The 22,030-nt window shown below is 46.1% G+C and overlaps 7 protein-coding genes across 7 annotated transcripts; 4 read left to right on the top strand and 3 right to left on the bottom strand. All coding sequences in view use genetic code 12, as the record gives it.

The window, feature by feature from the left end:
* Positions 1–320: 320 nt before the first annotated feature.
* On the bottom strand, positions 321–1,652 carry CXQ85_005345 (uncharacterized protein; the record flags this gene model as incomplete). The annotated part of the gene is made up of 1 exon (XM_025488941.1): positions 321–1,652. The coding sequence occupies one exon, from the start codon at positions 1,650–1,652 to the stop codon at positions 321–323; it is 1,332 nt and encodes a 443-aa protein (XP_025343257.1).
* Positions 1,653–1,835: 183 nt separating this feature from the next.
* Positions 1,836–6,179, bottom strand: IFM1 (translation initiation factor 2; the record flags this gene model as incomplete). Its single annotated transcript, XM_025488940.1, has 3 exons — positions 1,836–4,159; positions 4,512–5,042; positions 5,102–6,179. 3 exons carry the CDS (start codon positions 6,177–6,179, stop codon positions 1,836–1,838), a joined length of 3,933 nt encoding a protein of 1,310 aa, XP_025343256.1.
* Positions 6,180–7,612: 1,433 nt separating this feature from the next.
* Positions 7,613–8,026, top strand: CXQ85_005343 (uncharacterized protein; the record flags this gene model as incomplete). The annotated part of the gene is made up of 1 exon (XM_025488939.1): positions 7,613–8,026. The coding sequence occupies one exon, from the start codon at positions 7,613–7,615 to the stop codon at positions 8,024–8,026; it is 414 nt and encodes a 137-aa protein (XP_025343255.1).
* Positions 8,027–8,291: 265 nt separating this feature from the next.
* CDC34 (SCF E2 ubiquitin-protein ligase catalytic subunit) lies at positions 8,292–9,008 on the bottom strand (the record flags this gene model as incomplete). Its single annotated transcript, XM_025488938.1, has 1 exon — positions 8,292–9,008. The coding sequence occupies one exon, from the start codon at positions 9,006–9,008 to the stop codon at positions 8,292–8,294; it is 717 nt and encodes a 238-aa protein (XP_025343254.1).
* A 2,461-nt stretch (positions 9,009–11,469) lies between these two features.
* CXQ85_005341 (uncharacterized protein) lies at positions 11,470–14,943 on the top strand (the record flags this gene model as incomplete). The annotated part of the gene is made up of 1 exon (XM_025488937.1): positions 11,470–14,943. One exon carries the CDS (start codon positions 11,470–11,472, stop codon positions 14,941–14,943), a length of 3,474 nt encoding a protein of 1,157 aa, XP_025343253.1.
* A 929-nt stretch (positions 14,944–15,872) lies between these two features.
* On the top strand, positions 15,873–19,484 carry CXQ85_005340 (uncharacterized protein; the record flags this gene model as incomplete). Its single annotated transcript, XM_025488936.1, has 1 exon — positions 15,873–19,484. The coding sequence occupies one exon, from the start codon at positions 15,873–15,875 to the stop codon at positions 19,482–19,484; it is 3,612 nt and encodes a 1,203-aa protein (XP_025343252.1).
* A 773-nt stretch (positions 19,485–20,257) lies between these two features.
* On the top strand, positions 20,258–21,907 carry MUP1 (Mup1p; the record flags this gene model as incomplete). Its single annotated transcript, XM_025488935.1, has 1 exon — positions 20,258–21,907. The coding sequence occupies one exon, from the start codon at positions 20,258–20,260 to the stop codon at positions 21,905–21,907; it is 1,650 nt and encodes a 549-aa protein (XP_025343251.1).
* Positions 21,908–22,030: the final 123 nt, after the last annotated feature.

Below are 22,030 nucleotides of genomic sequence, written 5' to 3'. Positions count from 1 at the left end.
CATTGGCAGAGCAATAGCGTTACCGTTTCTACTGGCCATTTGTCTTAAGCCTCATACGTGGGGGGACAAACGCACTTGAGATCAGATTATACCGGTTTTGTACGTTTTACGCGTTGGATCGTTCATGGTTAGTTGCTCTGCGCTGGGTAGTTTTCGTTGCACTAGTTGTGAAACGATGCCTCGGGTCAGTGTGTACCGAAAGTAGAACCTATGGAGATATGACGTTGTAGAATACAGCATGCATAACGTTCTACAAGCTTCATTTAAGAGCCCTGTTGAAAACCAACAGTGTGCCCATCTGAATCCGTTCATTAGCCTATCTAGGCGTCGGTGGCTCCTTCCTGGGCTCTCTCGACGCTCTCCTCCCATTGTACTCCACAGTACTCTCTCACGTATCCAACATGGTTCTCGTCCAAGCTGGGCATGTAGTCCTCTTCGTCTGTGTAAACCACGATCGTTCCCCAGGACATACCGTTCAAAATGTCGGCTACAGAGGCACCTTCTCCTTCGAGGTCCATGATGGCCTTAGGCATTAACTGTAGTTCGAATCTTCTTCTTGAAGATGGGTTGTATGCTGGGTCAGGAATTGTTTTGTCAGAAACCTGCTTGGCAACATCATCTTTGCCGCTGTAAAGTATAGGCTGACCATCCAAGTCGTACCGAAGCACTTGTGTTGGGTTATGGTTGACCACTGAAGTGAAGTTCTCGAAGAACTTGTCATCTAGCATCTTGGAGATTTGGTTTGTCTGTGAGTTGACTGCTGCAGAAGAAGAGCTGGATGACGAGAGTGTTCTCTCCTTTTTTCCGCCCTTGCTTGGTCCCTCTTCTTCCGTAGAAGTCTCTATCAAATGCTTATACTTCTCGAGCTCAGGTTCAAGAGTCACCTTCTTGAGTTTTTCTTTTTCTGTGAAAAGAATGTAGCCTGGGTACTCTGGCAAATTTGCACTTAATGGCTTCTTCACTGGAGCTGGAGGTTTAGCAGTCTTACTAGCCTCAGCATAACTCTTCTTACCATTTTTCTCGGGCTGTGGCTGCTCTTTCTTCTCAAACGGGTTTGAAGAGCCAAATGGGGAAGAGCTATTGAATGCATTAGAGTCACCAAATGGTTTCAGCGACTTGAATGGGTTATCATTAGTCTGGAAAGAGTTACCACCCTTGTCACTTGGCTTGGTGACATCGAACAAGTCCTTGGTCATCTCTATCTGGAACTTCTTCTTATCTTCCAACCGAAGCTTTTCATCCAAGGCCTTCTGTGCCTCCTCCTGTTGCTCTTCATAAATTTTCTGTGCAATAGCAGGGTCCTTGTTGATAGCACGAATGGCCTTGATGCTGCCCTTCTTTCTTGAGCACCGAGCGGTGTTCTTGCACGCAAAAACATATATTAATCTGTCATAGGCCTTGCCATCCAAAGGAGCATAAGCTTGGGCTAGTAAAGCCATTAGACTGCCACAGTTATCACATTTCAAGTCTTCTTCTTTGGGCTTAGACTCTGGATGGGGCCAGATGGGCTGCCCACCGATAAAGGTATCTTCAATTGTGGGGTACTCATCATCTTCACCAATTCCGATATCGACGAAGCCGAGGAAAACGTCTGATTTGGGAGAGTCAAACAAGTCCTCTTCGTCCGAGGAATATTCGTCGTGGCTTGACATGATGGGGTTATATCACTTTTTGATATCTGCGATGAGATCTTTTTCGTGCGAAGTGGGTGCAAAATTGTGATAACCAGAAGAGAACCAGTAACAAAAGATGCTTATATAAGGTGAAGCCAAATTTCTCTATTTTCATGTCTCCGTCTATTTGGTAGTCACTAAATGACTTTATACTATTTACAATCACAAGTAGCGCGGGATTTCGTGCTCCTCGTATGCTTCTATCTTGTCTCCTTCTTGGAACTTGTCCCAGTTGGCAAAAGCCAAACCACACTCGCTTCCCTTGGCAGCTTCTGAAATGTCTTGCTTAACATGCTTGAGCGATGAGAGGTTACCCTTGTAAATGACCTCTCCATCTCTCAAAACTCTGATGTTAGAAGATCTCTTTAAGATACCAGTATTGACCTTACAACCGGCAATCTTAATAACTGTCTTGTTCTTACCTGTAATCAGAAGAGCGGTCTTCAAGTCTGCCTCTGCAAGGACCTTAATCTCGATGTGGGGTTTCAACTTGGATGTCAACTCCAGAGTGACCTGCTCTATCAAACGGTAGATCACATTATGCTCAAAGATCTTCACACCAGCTCTGTCAGCCTTGACTTGAATCTGCTTGGGCACTTTCATGTTGAAACTCATGATGGTAGCACCAACAGTGGCAGCAGTTTCGACGTCAGAGTCAGTAGGGGCACCAGCATCATATGTAACCACCTTGGCTTTAACCTCGTCATTACCAAGGCCGTCAATACTCTCCTTGATAGCTTCAGCTGATCCATAGACATCTGACTTCACAATGTAAGTAACCACAGTTGTCTTGTTCTTGACCTCCTCCTCACTCATGAGTTCCAGGGGATCAAGGCCAGCCAACTTGTATTCATTAATCTTCTCCTGACGCTTGAGCTCGTTGAGTTCTTCCTGTCTCATCTCATTAATCTTCTCGATATCTTTAGACTGTTGAATGATATTGTTTCTCTCTTCTCTGTTTCTCACAACCTTACGGCACACTTTCTCTGAATCAGCTTGCAAGATTTGATCTCCAGCCTGAGGGAGATCCTTCCAACCCCAAATCTGAACAGGAGTCGATGGCCCTGCCATTTTTAATGTCTTACCATTCTCATCCTTCATGCCTCTCACTCTACAGTATGTGGTACCTGCAACCAAAAAGCTTCCTGGCTTTATCGTTCCTCGCTTTACCAATACTGTCGAGACATTGCCCAAACCCTTGATGACCTCACTTTCAATGACCCATCCTTCAGCTGGAACACCCTTTGGTTCAGCCTTGAACTCACTGAGTTCACTGAGAGTGATGACTGCTTCCTCGAGCTTGTCCATGTTCAAACCTGTCTTTCCACTAACTCTGACAGTCTGAGTTTCTCCACCGTAGTCTTCGATATCAATTTCATACCTGGACAAGTCAGCTAAAACCTTATCAATGTTAAGACCATGTTTGTCACACTTGTTAATTGCAACGATGATTGGTACACCAGACTTTTTGGCATGCTTGATGGCTTCAATCGTTTGCGGCATAACCGAATCATCAGCAGCGACCACAAGAATCACAATATCTGTAACTATAGCACCACGCTCTCTCATACTCAAGAAAGCAGCGTGACCAGGAGTGTCTAAGAATGTAATCTTCTTCTTTGAAATGGGCGTCGTCACAGAAAACGCACCAATGTGCTGGGTGATACCACCAAATTCGCCCTGAACCACCGAAGTCTTCCTTAAATGGTCCAAAATTGTGGTCTTACCGTGGTCCACATGTCCCATGATGGTAACAACTGGGGCCCTAGGTTCAAGAAACTTCTCGTTCTCTGGGGCTGGGAAAAGATCATAACCTGTTTCATCACTCATGGAGACGTCAAAACCAAACTCATCTGCGATAAGGGATGCATTCTCTTTGTCTAAGATAAAGTTATGGCTCATATTCTCGAAACCAAGCTCACTAAGCTTAGGAAGCATCTTAGAAAGCTGCACGCCCATGATAGTAGATAAGTTGGAAACTGACACGAAAGTTGGGATATTGATTTTGATGTTATCCTTTTTAACAGGTTTTTTATGAGTCTTCTTTTTCGTGACCGGAGCCTTTGCAGGTTCACTGCCACTCAGTTTCTTCATACGCTCTTGTAAGCGCTGCTTAATCTGATCGTATGTCTGGATCTTGCTAGTGGAAGCAGCCTCTTCTTCGTTCGAAGGCTTTTTGGGGATATCTGCCTGCTTCTTTGGAGGTTTTTCATGGGATCTGTTCTCTGTTCTGTTATCAGGTCTGTTATCATGTCTCCTCTGAGGCCTATTGTCTGATCTGTTATCGCTTCTGTTCTCATTTACATTCTCATTCCTGTTGTCGAATCTGTTCTGGTGTCTATTTTGAGGTCTTTTCTGGAACCTGTTTGGTCCAGTTGGTCCATTTGGTTTGTTCTTTTCACCGTAAAGCAAGGAGAAACGGTTTGGTCTTTTCCCACCCGAGGACTCTTCTGGCTTAGAAGCACCAGACGAGGTTCCGTTGCTCACTTTAGGTAGGTCTCGAAGCGAGCTGAGGCATCGCCTCAGGAGCATGCAGCTATAGGCTAGGTCTAGGCTCCTTAGTCTAAAGCTCATGGTGTGTTTCTTGTAGTCTATGAGTGTGAAAGAAGCGACTGCGATTTTTCACTATGTAGCTTGACTTGACTGCACAACTTACTACTACCGATGGGGCTATTTGATGGATGCTGTATATTTTGAATTCGAAGATATCGAGATGCTTTCTATATTTATTTCATTTTTTTAACTTTTATGTGTGCTTTCGTTGATTTCTTTTTTCCATGCAACCGAGGAGACATGTCAAGGCCATTGGGCATGGACTGCGACGTGAGCTTTACTCACATCTGTAATCACCATTGGAGGCGACGTAGCCCATGAACTTACTCTCGTTAAGCGTGGCAATGAGGTCATCGATTTCCCTGAAGTTTTCATCGTTGCATGCAAAGTTACGATGTCTGTTGGACATGATGTGCTCATCAAAGCTGTCATACTTGACTCGACAGTTCTCGCAATAACCAGGCTTCAATTCACGCTCCCTCTCTCGCTCGCGAGAATCGGTTTTCTGCATGTGTTTCTTCATGAATATACGCCTTTTGAGATTGTTCAAGTTCTTCGATGGGACTTGTGAGACGGCAGGTCCAAGACCATTGCCTTGGTGAGCATGCTGTTGGGCAGCGCTGTTAAGCACAGAATCCATAGAAATAGATTGAGCGTTAGAGGCGCCATTGTATCCGGATGCAACAACGTCGTAAAACTTGGAGTTTGACTGCGATACAGAATTATTAAATGGTTGCATGACAGAGGAATTTCTCATCAATCCCGCAGGAGCTTTGAAGTTGAAGTCATGATGCGTATCAACGTTTATCTCGTCGTCTTCGGGGTTGGTTGCTTCTCCATCAGAATGGTGTCATTATCATTGTCGTCAGCGTTACCCTCTTTCGACTCAGCGCTACAGGTCTCGTCGACTACCGTATTGTCGGTAGCCTCTGCGGAATCTGTGCTTGTGCTGGTTTCTGTGAGAGCAGATGAGTTTATGGTGATCTTGTCACGAGCATAACCTATGATGACGTCAGTAACTTTCTTTAGAAGATCTCTGTAGTCCTTAGTAGCGTCAAACTTCTGTATCCTGCGCAACTTCTTTCTCTCCAGATTATCTGATGTGTCGGGAATGAACGGACACTTTCCGTCAAGCGTGTAGTAAAATGAAGGATAGTTTTCGCCAGACCATTCACGGACGGCTATGGGGCGCACGGCTTGGGACAAGTCATAAATGTAGAGAAAGTTCTTCTCCAAGTAGTACAAATCTTCTCTCTTTGCATTTGGATCTCTATCAGCTGAGCCAAAGATCTTTTCTTCTTTAAGAAGATTAGATAAGTTACCTGTGCGCTCATGGGATCCGGAGTCGGACACACCCAAGTTCTTGAGGAATCTGAATACCTTATCGTAGTCCCAGACCTTGATCTTAAGGCTCACGGCGTCATGGAATATGTCATTATTAGGGTAGGATTTTGAGGTGCTGAATTGACGTCGACTGACAATAATGCTGACATCTCTATCGTAGAAAGGCACAATTTCACAACCTACCAGTCTCAAAGCACGCTGTGCTCTCTTTTGCTCGTTATGCTGGGTTTGGTTGTTAGAATCACAGCCTTGTGTATCAAAGTAGACCACGGATTCACGCATGATCTTACGCCAGGAGTCCTGCCAGCTTTTGAGCTCGTCCCCGACGAGTCTAGCTGACTTAGCAGCAGCGGAAGCCAGGCCGCTGACTATAGACTTGGAATCTTCTGGTTTACGTTGTTTTTTCAGCAACAGCTCATTCGAGCCGTCTTCTTCTGCACCCTCTTGTTTCTCGACAGTGACTTCTGTACGCTTAACCACTTCCACAACATCCTCACGTTCTAGCTTTTGGACCGCAGATGGTGCCTGTTTAACCTTAGGCTTGATGCTTGCCGGCAGTGGGACATTCTGGTTGGTTTCTGCCAACGGCACACGCTTGGCCTGTGACATGGCAGTATATGATCTCTTTTTGTTTGTTCTATCCATCTTAAAGGTGCATTGTTGACTTGACAGAATTGAGGAATTGGCAGATGTAAATTATAATATGCAAGGACTTATGGACCCAAGGAATGCAATGAAATGATCAGTTAGAAGAAATTAGGTGCCCTAGTGGTGGATGTTTGGGCTGGTTGGTGTGTTAGTGGTAGGAGCAAAACACGGAAGATTCGCGTCGTGAGAAGCTTGGGTAGAAAAAAAAAAAAAAAAAAAAAAGAAAAAGCCAGTAGGATCGCAACGCTGTGCACGCTACTGTTTACATTTGCAACCGCAAGAGAAAGACCGTGAGGAAGGTAACAAAGAGGGAGCAATGTGGCTGATAGGAATGGGTTTGGGTAGGCGAGACATGCTTTTTTGAACTGGGGTAGTATCATATGGAAGATGGAATGAGGGAGGTTTTGGGTTACTGGTAGGTGGTGATTAAGGTTGGCTGCGAAATGCCCTGGCTGCGAAAGGGCTAAAGAATGGGACATAGGGCTGGAGGAGTTGGAAGGTGTAGAAGTGGAATGGGATGGAATGTGGCGGATCTGAAGTGTGGGAGAGGGCTTGAAGATAATGAAATTGAATGGCTGTCTTCTAGTAGTTTTGGGATGCTGGAGAATACAAGCTGGGTAGAGGAGGTGAGCTATAGAGGAAGGAGACAAACGGTGGATATCTTGGTTGGGCAATTGGGTGAAGAATTTGGCACATCTTTTAAATAGAGCCTGGATTAAAAAGAACCTGAATTAGGTTGCAGATATAGACTCTTTCTACTTTGTTCTTCCACCGCTGGTGCAATGAATCGAGGTATGTCTGCCTCTAATGAGGACTTCAGAGGCTCTGGAAGAGAAGGATGTCCATTTACTCCTGGTCTTTTCATTATCGCTAAATCTGACATCTTTCTCTTCCTTGAATCTTCTTTACATCTCCCAACCTATTTGTGGCCATTTTTATTGAATTGATGCACTTTCATTGGATCTCTTTTCTTCCACATTTTGCAACCATTCTGCACTTTTTAGCTGTAGATTGGAATACAGTCAAACCAACACAAATTTCTCATGGCCAACAAAAATCAGAAACTTCATTTAAGACCGTGCCAATGTAACGAATCTATTTTCTGCCTTTGAAAATACCCCTACAGATTCTTTAACCTTGACTGGACTTCAAGACCACCATATAATGGCCTTCTTAGTAGATACCAATACGAGCAACACACTGAACCTCCCCGACGAAGAAGCACATAATAAAGCTAAATAACCTAAAACAGCCAAAGTTACCCCTTAACCGTCGAAACCTTATATTAATAATTCCCCTCCTCACATATCGTTCATTGACCAATCGATCACATTCCCTTCTTTGGGTGCACCTTATCTACTACTTCGCACATTTCATATAAACTTCACATCTACATGTTACAGCCAAAACACATATCACAGACGCTTTCGAGCGTGCTATCAGCACAAGGGCAGGGCCCAATTTCTGCATCGCTCTTGTCTAACAAGGGTCTTCCGTTATCAACAGTTTCGGTGCCAAACTTGGACATCTCTTCAGACAATCTCAAAGTGTTCTCGCTATTGGCGATCAATGCTTTCCACCAACAGGCCAAGGCCAGGAACGCAGAATTGGACGACTGGACTGTCATGGATGTGGATGGAAACCTCAGGACTATGGTCAAGCGATTCTCCACGGAAAAAGGTGTGAAGAACCTGTTGTATGTGGTGATCTTCTACCTCAGCAACTACGAGGACGCCAGAGCGAAAGCACAGCTAGACGTGCTTACGAAAACGTTGGAGTCGGAACTACAAGGCTACGTGGCAGCGTAAGACTCAGGATGCTATTATGCTAAACAAAAAATATGGGTAGTAATCACGGGAAGTAGGAGCATGAGAATAAAATCAAATTGCGACCATCAGATAGTAGACGCAATGGAGAAGCAAAGACATGAGTGGGTTCGTATAGATGCATTAGGCTCGTAGGAGCGAGAAACAAACACCGGTCTTCTTGTCGATTCTGGGATTAGCAACGACTGATCGACGAAGGCACCGGTGGTAGGACAGCAGAAGCTGCTGGGTGGGAATGCTATTAGGTTTATTTCACCACCATGTCCACGTCGCTCTCTTCCTCTTCAACGTCATCTTCAACGTCCTCCATGTCATCCATGAGGCTCTCCTCGTCAAAGCTCTCTTCCTCGCTATCGTACCAGAAGTCTTCATCAACAGGCTCTTGTTCTGCGTCCTTGGCCGTGCCGTTGGCACCGCCGTAAGCATGAACCTCAGACTCGGGCACGACAAAGCCCTCGGGGATGTCGCCCTTGGACCTTGTCACTTCTTGCATCACCTTCTTCTTGTAAGCGTCAGGACTCTTCCTCAACTCGACCGAGGCGTCAATGTTGGCAGGAGACAGCACGTTTGGGTCTTCTAAGAGCGAAACGATCGAAATCAACACCGACTCCACCGTTTGCGCAGGCGACCACGTCTCGCTGTCGGGCTCATCCGACGTTGGGTCACCACCCTGGTGGAGAATGGAAATGCACAATCTGCCGTCACGATAAACGTTAGGGTGGTAGATAGCCGGGGTGAAGCGGAAGGTAGGTGGCGAGAAGGGGAAATCAGCAGGGAAACGCATCTGGCCCTTGAAGAAACCGCCATGGTACATGGACTCCTTGTTAAGCACCATGATGCCGATATTCCACAAGAAGATGTTATCGTCGTCAAGTTCAATGTGGAACGAGGGAATACCTTTCTTGGGGTCGGTCAAGTCTCTGAACTGCCGCTGGAGAATCGCTGCTGCTGACTTGGAACTCATGATGTTATGGGAAATGGGTGTATGTGATATGGTGGTTATGGTGAGTGTTGATAAAAATCTTGAAAAAGAAGACAGACCAAAAACACTGGAATGAAGCCGAAACCGCTGATTATTATTGTATTAGACGGGCCCGCTGGAGTCTTTAGCGTAGGTTTATTTAAATCTGAAAATTAAAGCTTGCGTTTTCAGCGATGCTGGTGGTGGGGAAAGAGAAAGATGGATGGGTAGGTAAGGAAACTGGAGGGCCTCAGTGCGAGGCGGTTTTGGTTTTTCTTTTTTCCTGTGGTGGTGCCGCAGCCTATTTCTTTTCCTGCGACTCACCTGTGAACGTTGCTACTAGGAGACACAAATGGGAGGGGGAAGAATAGAGGGAATTGGAAATTCCATTGACTAGGGGCTTCCAAGTTGTAGATTCCGATTATGAACAATAAAAGTGGTTTATTGGGGGAAATGGGTGGAAAACGTGGAGTTGTGGGCTGAAGTCACGTGACCACGGTAATCTGCTTACAAACGTGGAGTTCCATAGCTACGGTGCAGAAGAAGGTCAAAGACGGTTGTAGACGTTTTGGACGTTTTATGAGTAATCTTTTCCGATACCAAGTGTTTTGGTTAAACCAGACCTGCTGGGTGAGGCTGCTGGGTGTGTTTGTTTTGGGACAGGAATGCTAACCAGGATCTGCGGCAGAGCCCCAGGAAAAGAAGTGGAGGTGGCCGAGGAAGGCAGTCTCCGAAAGGAACTAAACCCAAAGTCCCATAACCAACATCTACATTCTATTCCAACTTCTTCCACCACCAAAACAGTCTATTTGGATCCGGGGATCCGGGTTGCGCACCGGTTGGCCCCCACGGTTATGGCTACCAGCGTGGAGCGTGAAAAAAGCGAAAAAAAGTGTAACAAAGAGCCCAAGTGGGTGCGAAAACGTACGGTGATTAGGGTAAAATAACCACAGCAAGCGTGGAGTCAGGTAGGCTCCCAGAGGTACAACCGGCTAAGTGATAATAGGACAGAAGGGGAGGAAGGAGGTTTGGGAAGTTTTGGGAAGTTTTGGGAAGTTTTGGGAAGTTTTGGGAAGTTTTGGAATCTGGAGTTTTTATGTTTCTTGTTTTCTTTTCTTTTTTTTTTTTATTTCTTTGTTTTCGTTAAATGTAAGTATCGCTACTGTAGTTGTTGAATGTCTGTTCAAGGCCAGTTTGGGTTGTCGGTTGAGGGCTGGGACACTGGCTGGGGAAGCTTCTCAGTATACGAAGTGCTCGTCTAGTGTACATTCTAGTCACGTAAAAAGGTTAAACAGAGACCCCCAAGTGTGCAGTAAAAGAAGAAAAGTGGGTAAGAAGGGTATGGATGTTGGTTGCTTTTGTGAATGATGGTTTTTGGTTAATTGGTTTTGGGAGTTGGGTAGTTGGTGGGTGGTGGTGCTGGACTGGCTGGGTAGGCCCCACTGTTTGTTATCGCACTGGGTTGCGTATTTATAGGTATGGAGCCAGAATGCGCTCGGCAAGTGCCAGTAGGCGCCAAGGGAAGCTAGGGAATAGGTAATAGGGGAATGGGTGAATAGAAAATATGGAAATATTGCTACTTGGGAGGTAAAGAATAGGCTTGTGAGGTTGTTGGTGGGTGGAGGCTGGAGAAGGTTTGGGTGCTGCAGTTTGCAGCCACATATCTCTCCTACAGTGTTATCTGGTACTGTGTTGGAAGTAGACCTTGAGGTATTTAGAAGTTGTTAGTGAAAGTACTAAAAGCTCTACAAATAGTATTCTAAGCATGTAAATTCATGTAAATGATCTTCTAAAGCGTTTGTCTAGTATCTGCTTCTTTCTGCTACATCGTGCATTTGGGTGTATGCTCTTACAGTGCCTACAATGTCACGTCTAGGTCAGTTCTTTCCACCATTTTTCATTCTTTTCTTTTTTTTTTATTTTTCTTCTTCTTCTATCTCTCTTCCCTTCCTGTCCACCATCCTCGCCCTTTGTCAACAGACATTAGCAGGCTAGCATGCCTTGGTGTCTCCCCACTCTATGCTATTGGGAATGGTTGCGAAAAATGGAAGGTCCCCGCCTGACCGGGCCATGTCGACCAGAAATCACCAAAAGTCATTCCAAACCAGGTGGCATGAAAAAGCCAACATTGCCGTTCCTTCAATATACCAACCTTGTAGAATGCCACAAATTTATGTCCCCCTACACCTGTAAATGCCTCACTGATCTAGCGTTATCAGTCGCAGGCTGTGGTAGAGCAGTCCATAATCTTTCCAAAAACCCTGGAAAGCTAGCGAAAAATAGAGAAACGGTAGTAACTTAGTAGAATTCTTTAATAAATACCAGAAAATCACCTCTTCTTGCTGGTAGCTTCGGTTTTCTGGCATTTTCCCTGCTCTCACGTGCTGTTGCTGACATTCGCTCCGGCATTTGGCCGCTATCTATCTGGACCGCTATCAGACACGATCTACTACCTTTGATAACCATGGACATTGAAGAACAAATTGAAAAGGCTGAGAAGTTGGACTCCCCTTCGTTGGTTGGGTCGTCCATCCGGTCGGCCGACGATCTGGCTCACCAGAATTACATCCACCCAGAGAAGTACAAGGGTCGTTCTAAAAGCAAGCCCAAGAAACATTCCATCTTGAACTCGTCAATTGGCGCGTCATTGGATGATTTGATCAGTGAAGGTGCTTTGTTGGGCTCTGAGGAAGACTTTGATAAGTTTTTGGACGATTCTGGCCACGTCAAGTCGAATGCCAGGTATGCTCCACAAGAGAAATCGGCCAAGGATAAGATTGACGGTGAAGACGAGTCTCCAGTAGAGTCCCCAGAAGATTCTCCAGAGGAGAAATCTTCAAGCAAAGCTATTGAGCCTCAGGTTAAGTTGGACAACTCACAAGAACCTGAAAGTGTCCCTATTTCGGCCCTGTCGACTGTAGAAGGCACTGCTGGGGACATAGATTCCAAGGCTAGCTCGATCTACGACAATGACAACTACTCTGCTCCCAATTTGTCTGAGTACCAGCTTGATCATCAGATCGCTGACCATTCTGACTTGTTGAGCTCAGTTAAGTCGTACGACCTTAGCAAGTTGCCTTCTTCCTCCGATAGAGAGCGCTCCAAGAGCAATATCTTGGCCGAATCACCTGCTCGTGTGCCTAGCAATTCTAGAGCATCCCCAGCAAGAAAGACCGCTACGTTCGCTAAGAGTTTGGACTATGGTGAGAATGCCAACGTAAGGCTGTCGGATTCGTTACACACGCCTTACTTTGCCTCGTACGAGCGTTCGCCAAGTAGGTCCTCCAGATCAGGCTTCAGAGATAAGTCTTCGGAAAGAGGTTCCAGATCGACGTCTTCTCCTACGACGAACCCTCACTTGGCTCGTGGTGACACTTATAAAAGTACCCATGCTGAAACTCCACTCAAATATGAGCGTCCTGCTGACTTTGATGTGGATGAGGAGGATAGCAGAGCTACCAGACAATCCAGACCTACCATGGGTGAGTCCATTGCTGCTGCTGAAGCTAGTTCGCAACAACAGAATCTCAGGGAGTTTCATGGCGAGGAAGGTATCACCAGGGATCCATCGTTAGTGACCACTGGTGACTACACAAACTTCAATGTCGATTCCTCAAGTAATCGTTATGATGACTATTTGTCCTCAGTGCGTTCTGAATCGTCTACCAACTATTTGAGGAGTATTTCGAGATCAAGATCCAGACAACCTAAGAAGAACTCTACAAGTGAGATCAACGAGAAGAATGATGCCAACCCAGAGGAGCTTGCCCATGAGGGTGCGTTGATAAGCGATGACCCCTTTGACCAAGTAGAGAACTTCGATAACGTCATGAAAAACGTGGTAAGTCCCTCGAGACAGCAAGATACTGCTAATTTGATAAGTAAGGAAGAGAAAGTTCCTGAAGTCGAAGAGCCAATTGAAGAGGAATCGGAGAAAGCCCCAGTGTCTGATATCCCTGCTGATGAGAAGGAAAGCGAAGCCAAGGAACAACTCATTGCTGAGGCGGCTCCTACAGTTTCGGCAAAGGACATCCATGTCGACCCTTCAGAGGCTGATAACGAGGTACATCACGACTTTGTCTCAGAGAACAAAGAAGTAGAAGATGATTCTTTATCGAAGTCCGAACAGCAAGATACCGAGGAGCTCGAGGAGCCTATCGTGGACGAGTCTGCTGAAGAGAAAATCAAAGAGGCTAAAGAGCAACTAATTGCTGAAGAGGCACCTACTGTTACAGCTGCTGATATCAAGATCAACAAGGATGACAAGGAAGATGTTAAAGAGGCTGCTGGCAGCGACCACGAAGAACTCAGCGATCTTCCATCGAAAGACGTCCCATCGAAAGACGTCCCATCGAAAGACGTCCCATCGAAAGACGTCGACGAAGATGCCAGTCTCAGCAATGTGACGGCCGCAGAAACTTCTGCCCTGGCCGATCTGACCGATGCCCCTGTTTCTAAATCTGTTGAAGAAAGTATCGCTGATGAGCCAGATGCCACAGATCCTAGCGAGTCTCAAGAACCAAAGTCGGCCGAAGACGAGTCAACGAAGGAACAAGAGAATCAAGAGGAGGAGGAGGAAAAGGCAGAGGAAGAGGAAAAAGCAGAGGAAGAGGAAAAAGCAGAGGAAGAAGAAAAGCCAAATTTAATTTCTGAGCCAGTTGCTAACGTTCCTGAAACCGAAGAAGCTAAGGACATTAAAGCAGAAGAAAAACTGGTTCCAGATGAAGAAGATAACAAGCCTAGTCTCGTCGCTGAGGATGAAGTTGATGTAACAGAGCCTGAAGCTACTGAGGACAGGGGTCTTCATGAATCTGTTGACGAAGAGGGCAATGCTGTGGAAGACAAGGAGGAAACTGTCATCTCGAAAGGACTTGAGACTGATGAACACGGCGCTAAGGTTCCGGAAATTGACTTTGAAGAAGAAAAGCAGGAAGATATCGCACCTGAATCCGAAGCTGCCACAGACAAGCCTTCTCTTATAAGTGAAACTGCCAATGACGACAAAGAGCTTGAAGCAGAGGATGTCGAAGCCGTCGAAGCAACAACCGAGCCTGAAGAAGTTGACAAGGGAAACACCGATGACGCTAAGGACGACTCCGAAGAGGCCAAGGCAGAGAAAGACATCAAAGCGGAAGAACCTGAAGCGACAGAAACCAAGCCAGCCTCCGAATCTGATGCCGAGGCCGATGTAACAGAAGGTGAGAAGGTTGGTGACTCCAAGGATGAAGAGGAAACGGTGGTTGCCAAGGATGCACCAGAAACGGAAGAAGAAGTAGTGGAAGTGAAGAACGACGACGAGCCTTCTGATGAGCAACAGGCTAAGGCGACTGCTCTTGTTGCCGACGAGGAAAAGGACACACCCAAGGGTAATGGCGATGAAAGCTTCGAGGAAGTTACTAAGGAAAGTGAGGTCGAAGAAGCACCTGAAGAGTCGACTGAGCAGACAGATGAAGATGCCACTGAAGCTCCCGAGAGTAAAGAAAGGGAGCTTAAAGAAGAAACCCTGGAGAAGAGTACGCCTCAAAGTGCCAGCAAAGGATGGTTCGGCCTGATCAAGGAAGGTATTGGTGCCGTCGTTGGCGGAGCAGCCGTTGCCGAAAGCCAGCCTAGCAATGACGACGAGTTTGACGTGTCGCCAGAGGAGTTGCGTAAGCACCTCAAAGAGCAGCCAGTGTACATTTTCACGTCGCTCGCTGGAGGCATGCAAATCATGCAAAGGACGAACCGTCTCACGACCATCTTGCAGGCCAACGGCGTGAAGTTCGAATACAGAGATTTGGGCACAGACGAGGAGGCTAAGAAGCTCTGGAGAAGATACGCGCTGGGTAAGACGCTACCAGGAGTGGTCAGAGGCGATGACTTCATCGGCAACTGGCAAGAGATTGACGAGCTCAACGAAGAGTACTTGCTCCAACAAAGGCTCTGGGAAGAACTTTAAGCGGGAAAGCCAGTCTTTGTGACACGTTCGGAAGGCCCAAGAGATTTACTAGGACCAATTTGCAGCAATCGAATACTACATGTGAAGGCATCGGACCTGCACGCGAAGCTGATTTACGAGGCTCGCATACGATTTCTAGCGCACGGTAGGCATGTAAGCGAGTGACGTGGCGTGTGGTACATCAGAACACCACACTGTGGGTGCAAAATGCCCTTTCCCAGTGTCAGACGACCTCCTGGTATGTTTGCCAGGTGGCAGCAAAAAGAAGGCTCAATTGCCAATACCAGCATGACGTCTATGAATAGCATGTATGAATGTCGTAAATGTAATTTTTCATGGCAAAACCAACGAGGGGAACGACAATGTCGCTACCCGAGAGGTTCCCTCAACTGGTCACAATCCACAACCCATAAGTAAGTCAAGGAGAAAACGTCTTTTTTTTTTTTAAAAAAAAAAAAACCTTCACTTCCTCTCCAATTACGTCAATTCATTTTCCCGTCTCACAAACCCCCAAAAAATAAGTACGTCGTCACCGTGACGACATCCACGTAAGAGAGGTTTCTGGTTGGGCGCTTGTGGCCCGTTTGCCTGCAGTACACAGCCATGGCTACTTCTCACCAAATTTCCAGATCTCAGAACCACTATCCTCCCTCTGTTTCTGGACTCCTGATAGGTCTTTGCCATATACCGTTGACCTTCCTTTTGAATTACTTAAAGAGCACCACGTTGCCTTTAAAGCTGAGCTATTGAAAAAAAGAGAAAAAAAAATACGTTAACTTGTCTTCTAAGATTCGGAAAGTGCATCTCCTCACACCCTTCCGTTTTATCGTCGCCTTAGAATCTCCCGCTGCTTATACTCTATAAGCATTGCCCATCTGTGTGAAACCTGAAAAATTTTTTAAAACCCCCTGTTTACGCTTGCTGATATCATGTCGACTCCAGCTGAAATCATTGCCGCTCGTGTCAATGGTACTTATGTTTCCGAGGAGCCTAAGCCTGTGAAGAAAGTTTCGAAGGAACCTGTTTCCAAAGAGACTGCTTTCCCTGTGCTTGGCGGCCGCCAGAGCTCTCCTGATGTTGCTGGTATTACCAACACCAATACCCCATGGGGCCCTGGTGTGAATGGTAATGGAAAAGCCTCTTCTGCTGCTGCTGTGTTGAATGCTACTTCTGCTAGTTCGTCTCCTTCTCCTGCTCCTAAGTCTGCTTTCAAGGGCACTACTGTCCAGGAAGCATTTTCTTTGGACGCTGATGACCAATTGAACGTGGCTCGTGCTGAATTCATCAAGATCATGACTGCTATTAAGGAAGAGACCAACGCCAATGTCGAGTGTACTATTTCTCAGCATACCAAGAAGAGAACTTTTTTGATTAGCGGTACTCCTGAGAACGTGAAAGCGGCTAAACGTCTTGTGATTAAGAAATTGACCAAGCCTGTGGTTGTGACCTTTGACATTCCTGCCAAGGTGAGATCCAGAGTCATTGGTGCTCAAGGTAAGAATTTGAAGCCTATTATCCAGGAGAACCAGGTTAGAATCGATATTGCCAACGACTCTGAGGAATCTCCATCCCCAGAACCTGAGGACGAAGACGACATCTACGCTAGAACTGTTCCTGTTACCATTGAGGGCGATGCCGAGAGCACCAAGCGTGCTAAAACTGCTATTATGGCCATCGTCAAGGAAGAGACGAAGAACTTGTCAATTAAAATTACTGTTAGTGAGTTTGTCAAGCCTTTCGTTGCCAAGGCTGCTGCTCCAATCGAATCGGAATACTCCGGCCTTGAGTTTATTTTCCCCACCTGGGATGCCCCTTCTACCAGCGTGATCATCACCGGTGACAGAGAGGCAGCTTTGGAGGCTCGTGACAAGATAAAGGATATTGTCGCTGCATTGGAGGCCAAGCTCACTGTCCTTTCTGTGCCAATTCCCCAGGTCAAGCACCAATTCTTGCCTATCAAGGAAATCATTGAGGAGGACAATGTTTTGATCCAATTGCCTGGCGAGGGGGAAACTGACGTCAAGTTCATTGGCGAGAAGAGCGTGCTCAGACTTGCCCAGGAGAGAGCCAGACTTACTACTTCCCAATACAAAGTCGAGGTCTTGGATATGAGCAAAGCCCACAAAGGCAACCTTCCACATGTAAGAGCAGTTGCTGCCTTGTTGAAAAAGAGGGATGATTTCAATAAGATTGCATCTGCCCATGACGTGGTCATCAACCCACCTAAACACGAATTCTTGATTGAAGAGGGCAACACATCTCTTCCAATTGAGATTGTTGTCAAAACAAATGATATTGAAACCACTAGACAGGCAAGAAAGGAGATTGTTGCTTTGGTTAACAAGTTTACTCCTGAAAAGGCGAAAGTTATCGATGATATCGACAGCTTTTTGATTCCAAGAGCTCCTGCCTACCTTGACTTAAAAGTGCCCGAGCTTAAGGTCGAATATGTTACTCTTGGTGATCGAATTGTGTTGTTCGATGTTTCAGAGGCCGAAGAAAGCGACGACTTTGATGTAGAGGGCTCCTCGGTGGACAATTTGGGTGAAGTCTATAGAAGCTTGGATGAATTGAGAGATATGCAAGGTTCCATATCCACCGTTGTCATGAATGCCCATAAAAGGACACAGAATCTTGTTTTCGGACGGAATAGGGCAACTTTAAGGTTGTTGTTGAAAGAAGTTGATCCAGACTCCGTTGAGGTGAAAGAAAGATGGAATGGGCTGGAGCATACTGACAATGCCCTCTATATTCATGGTTTGACATCTTCAGTGGAGAAGATTAAAAAGGGAATTGAAAAGGTTTACGACGAGGACTTTGAAAATCCAAATTACAGCATCGATTTGAACATACCGATCTTCGTGATGCCAAAGATTATTGGAAAGGGAGGTTCTTCCATCCAAGCCATCAGGGCCGAATATGGTGTTGACATCGTCTTTTTAGATGAGGGTAGATCTGTTGATTTGTCGGACAAGACAGCGAAGACTATTGTCTCTGTCGCCGGTAACAAACTTAACGTTGATGCTGCTGCTGATCACCTCGCTAAGTTAGCAAAGAGGCTAGCCGACGAGACTCTCGCTAGGGTCAGAGTGGAGTCACAATACCACAGGCAAATAGCTGGTCCCGGCTTTATTTACATGAACAGATTACAGGATAAGTACGGTGTTTCCATCAGGTTTCCAAACGACAAGTATCTGAAGCATGACGACGCTCCAGCTTCGAAGGACGAGATTACCATCAGAGGACCATCTAGAAGTGTTGCCAAAGCCGAAGAGGAACTTAAAGAATTGTACTCCTTTGAAAAGGAAAACGGCCACAAGCAGTCAATCAAGATCCCAACCAAGGCTATTGCTAGAGTTATTGGTAAGAGCGGTGAGACAATCAAAGATATCTCGGATGGGTTTGGTGTTCAATATCATTTCAACAGAGACAAGGATGCAGAGGCAGCTCAAGGATTTGCTGAGGTTGAACTCACTGGTTCTAGGACCGCATTGAAGGAAGCATCTAAGAAGATTGCCGAGATCGTCTACGAGGCGGAGAACTTTATCACTGTGACCATAAAGGTACCTCGTGTATACCATCGTAACTTGGTTGGTCCCGGTGGTTCTTACATGAGAGAGATCATTGCAAACGCCGGAGGTGAGGGTGTTTCAAGACAGCAGTTTGGACGTTTGTTGAATATTCCAGACGAGGGATCCGAATCTGAAGAAATTGTCTCTTCTGGTGAGAAGAGTATTGTGAATAAGATTGTGAAGCAGATTAAGGATATTGTCGCTAAGAGAGAGGCATGTGTTGAAGAGGTCGTTGAGATTCCGAGGTCTAAACACAGAAACCTCGTTGGTCCAAATGGAAGCGTTCGTCTTGGATTGGAAAAAGAACTCGACGTCAACATCTGGATTCCTAGAGCCCACGAGAACCTGAACCAGATCAAGGTTACGGGCTTGCCAGAGAACATTGAGAAGACGAAGGAGAAGTTTGCCGAATTGACCCGCGACAGTTGGAATGAAGTCATTTCTGTTCCAGGCTCTCTACACGGATTAGTTTCTGAAAAGGCAGCTCTCTTCAAAATATTTAAGAATACGTACAGCGTGGACGTTTGGCACGGCAACATGGCAACAAAGGCATCCCAAATTAGTGCCGATTGTATCCCCACCCCACCTGAGGGAGCTGTGGCTGGCGAGGAGGACGAAGGCCCATACAAGTTCACCACTACATTGTTGGAGAAGCCCAAGAAGGATGTCGTCATCCCATGGAGATTAGTGGGAGACGAGACCGCCACAGCTAAGGTGGCCGAGATAATTAAGGAACGCTTGGAGAAGGCCAAGGCGGCTACTCACAGTGGATGGTTTTACCCCAAGAACCGCAAGAATCTTTTTAACAAAGTCTTGGGAGCGCAAGGCCGCAACGTGAGGGAGCTTCGCGAGAAAACGGGAGCATTCATCACCGTGCCAAGATCCAGTGATAGTAGCGATTTTATCTACGTGGTGGGAACCGAGGAGAGCTTGAAAAAGGCAGAAGAAGCCCTTGCCAAATTGGTCTAACCACCCCCCAACCCCGAAGGCATTTATTTTAGCACCCATGCATAAATTGCAAATAGTTTACAAAAATACATACATACGAGAAATGAGGCTTTTTTTGTGGCACTCGTCGTAGCCCATATATAATGGTTGCGAAAAAGTTTGGGGTACAATAGCACCCTAAGCGAGATGTATTTTTTCTCGTGCGCACCAGTTTAGACAATAGTCCCTGTTGAAGGCTAAGAAGAAGAAAAAAAATAACTAGCAGTAGAAGTCACGTGAAATGACACTACCATCAAGCGTCACCAGACCGGTCACAAACACTTGAAAAGAGGAAAAACGGGCGGGCCTGTCAAAACCGGCAAGTCCGATAAGTAGAAAAAAACAACGAATAAAAGCAGAGCATTTCAATTAATCACCCCATGTACCCCGCTGTACATGTAACCCGAACCAAACTGTGGCTATCTATTAATGATTAATCGCCAAGGTGTGGATGGGAAAGAAAGGGCAAAATTGCAACGACAGAGAAGAGCCTGCATGACGAGAACCGAGGTCCGAGGGCGCAGAAAAAAAGAGGTTTTTCCGGGCGTGTTTGATGCGGCGAAAGGTACGTCACGTGATCACCTAATACTTAACTCACTGCAATCCGAGGGCGTTCCCGGGCATGCAGTTGAGGCGATCTTCGCTGAGGCTGCAATTGGTGCTACTAAGGCATTTCTTTTTCACTTCCACACTTGTGACTATATATCCTCTTCCTGACCCGGTTCCCACTCCCCTAACAACTTTTTGTCAAAACCATGCCTGAGTCAGAAATCAGAAACGAAGTCGAAGGCAATTCCTTCAAAAAGGATTCCGAGGGCAATTCTTTCATCAAGAACTCTAATGAGATCAGCTCTCTTCAAGACACTGAGCACGATGCCGCTGTGGTGAACATTGACCAAAACAAGAAAGAAATCGGTATAATATCGTCCATTTTCCTTGTCACGAATAGAATCATCGGTGCCGGTGTTTTCTCCACCGCTTCCACCATTTTGGAGCTTTCGGGCTCCGTCGGTACTTCCTTGATTATGTGGGTGGTTGGCTCCATCATTGCTTTTACTGGTCTTCTAACCTATATGGAGTTGGGATCTGCTATTCCAAGAAATGGTGGTGAGAAGAACTACTTGGAATACATTTACAGGAAGCCAAAGTTTTTCGTCACGGCCATGTACGCTTCATATGTTTTCTTCCTCGGTTGGGCTGCTGGTAACTCTATTGTCACCGGTGAGTTTTTGCTTAACGCTGCTGGTACCGAGGTTACCCAGTGGAACTCCAGAGCTATTGGTATTGGTGTGATTACTTTCGCTTTCTTGGTCAACGGTCTTAACGTCAAGGCCGGTTTGTTCTTGGCCAACATTCTTGGTGTTTTCAAGGTGGTTATCATTCTTTTCATCTCCATCACCGGCTGGGTCGCCTTGGGCGGTGGTATCAAGAACGACGAGTTCCAAGACCCAAAGAACTTTGACGATGCTTTCAGCGGTACCACACCAACTGGTTTCGGTATTGTCAACGCCTTGTACAACATTATTTGGTCTTACGTCGGTTACTCCAACGCCAACTACGCTTTGGGTGAAATCAAGAACCCAGTCAGAACCTTGAAGATCGCCGCTCCAACCGCTTTGCTTACCATCACCATTCTTTACATGTTGGTCAACGTTGCTTACTACGCTGTTGTGCCTGCTGACGAGATCCGTAACTCGGGTAGAATCGTCGCTTCCGCTTTCTTCAGATACGCTTTCGGTAAGGAAGCCGAGAAGGCTGCTTCTGTCTTCGTCGCCCTCTCTACTTTGGGTAACGTCTTGTCTGTTATCTTCTCCCAAGGTAGAATTATCCAGCAGTTGGGTCGTGAGGGTAGTTTGCCATTCTCCAGATTCTTTGCCACCCAAAAGCCTTTCAACACTCCATTTGTTGGTCTTCTCCAGCACTGGGTTGTCTGTATTGTCACCATCGTGGCCCCACCACCAGGTGATGCTTACAACTTTGTCTTGAACTTGATTTCCTACCCATTGAACGTTGTCAACACTTTCGTTGCATTGGGTTTGTTGTGGCTCAAGTGGAACAGTTACAGAGGTAACGCTCACTGGAAGGCTCCTATCACTTGCCCATGGCCTGTTACTGCTTTCTTCTTCCTTTCTTCCTTGTACTTGATTGCTGCTCCATACATTCCTCCAAGTGATGGCCAGACCGTCTACCAGGACTTGCCTTACTGGATTCATCCTGTTGTCACCTGGGGTGTCTTCGCCGTTGGTGCTATCTACTGGCTTGCATGGACCAAGATTATTCCACACATCTTTGGCTACACCTTGGAGGCAAAGGAAATCTTGGGTGAAGATGGTTTCTGGAGAAACAAGTTCTTCAAGATTCCTCACGGTGAGGTCGTCGAAGAGCCAGAAATTAAGGAAGATTGAGTGGTATCTCGAGGAACCTTACTTGGTGCTAAAAACAAAAACAAAAACAATTTCACTTCTTAATAGCCTTCTTTGGTGCATATTTATTTTAGACATTATAGAGCTAATTTCGTTATAATATTT

Source organism: Candidozyma haemuli (assembly GCF_002926055.2).
Source record: "Candidozyma haemuli strain B11899 chromosome Unknown J_2014730914, whole genome shotgun sequence".
NCBI lineage: Eukaryota > Fungi > Ascomycota > Pichiomycetes > Serinales > Metschnikowiaceae > Candidozyma > Candidozyma haemuli.
This window is presented reverse-complemented; position numbering and strand designations above follow the sequence as displayed.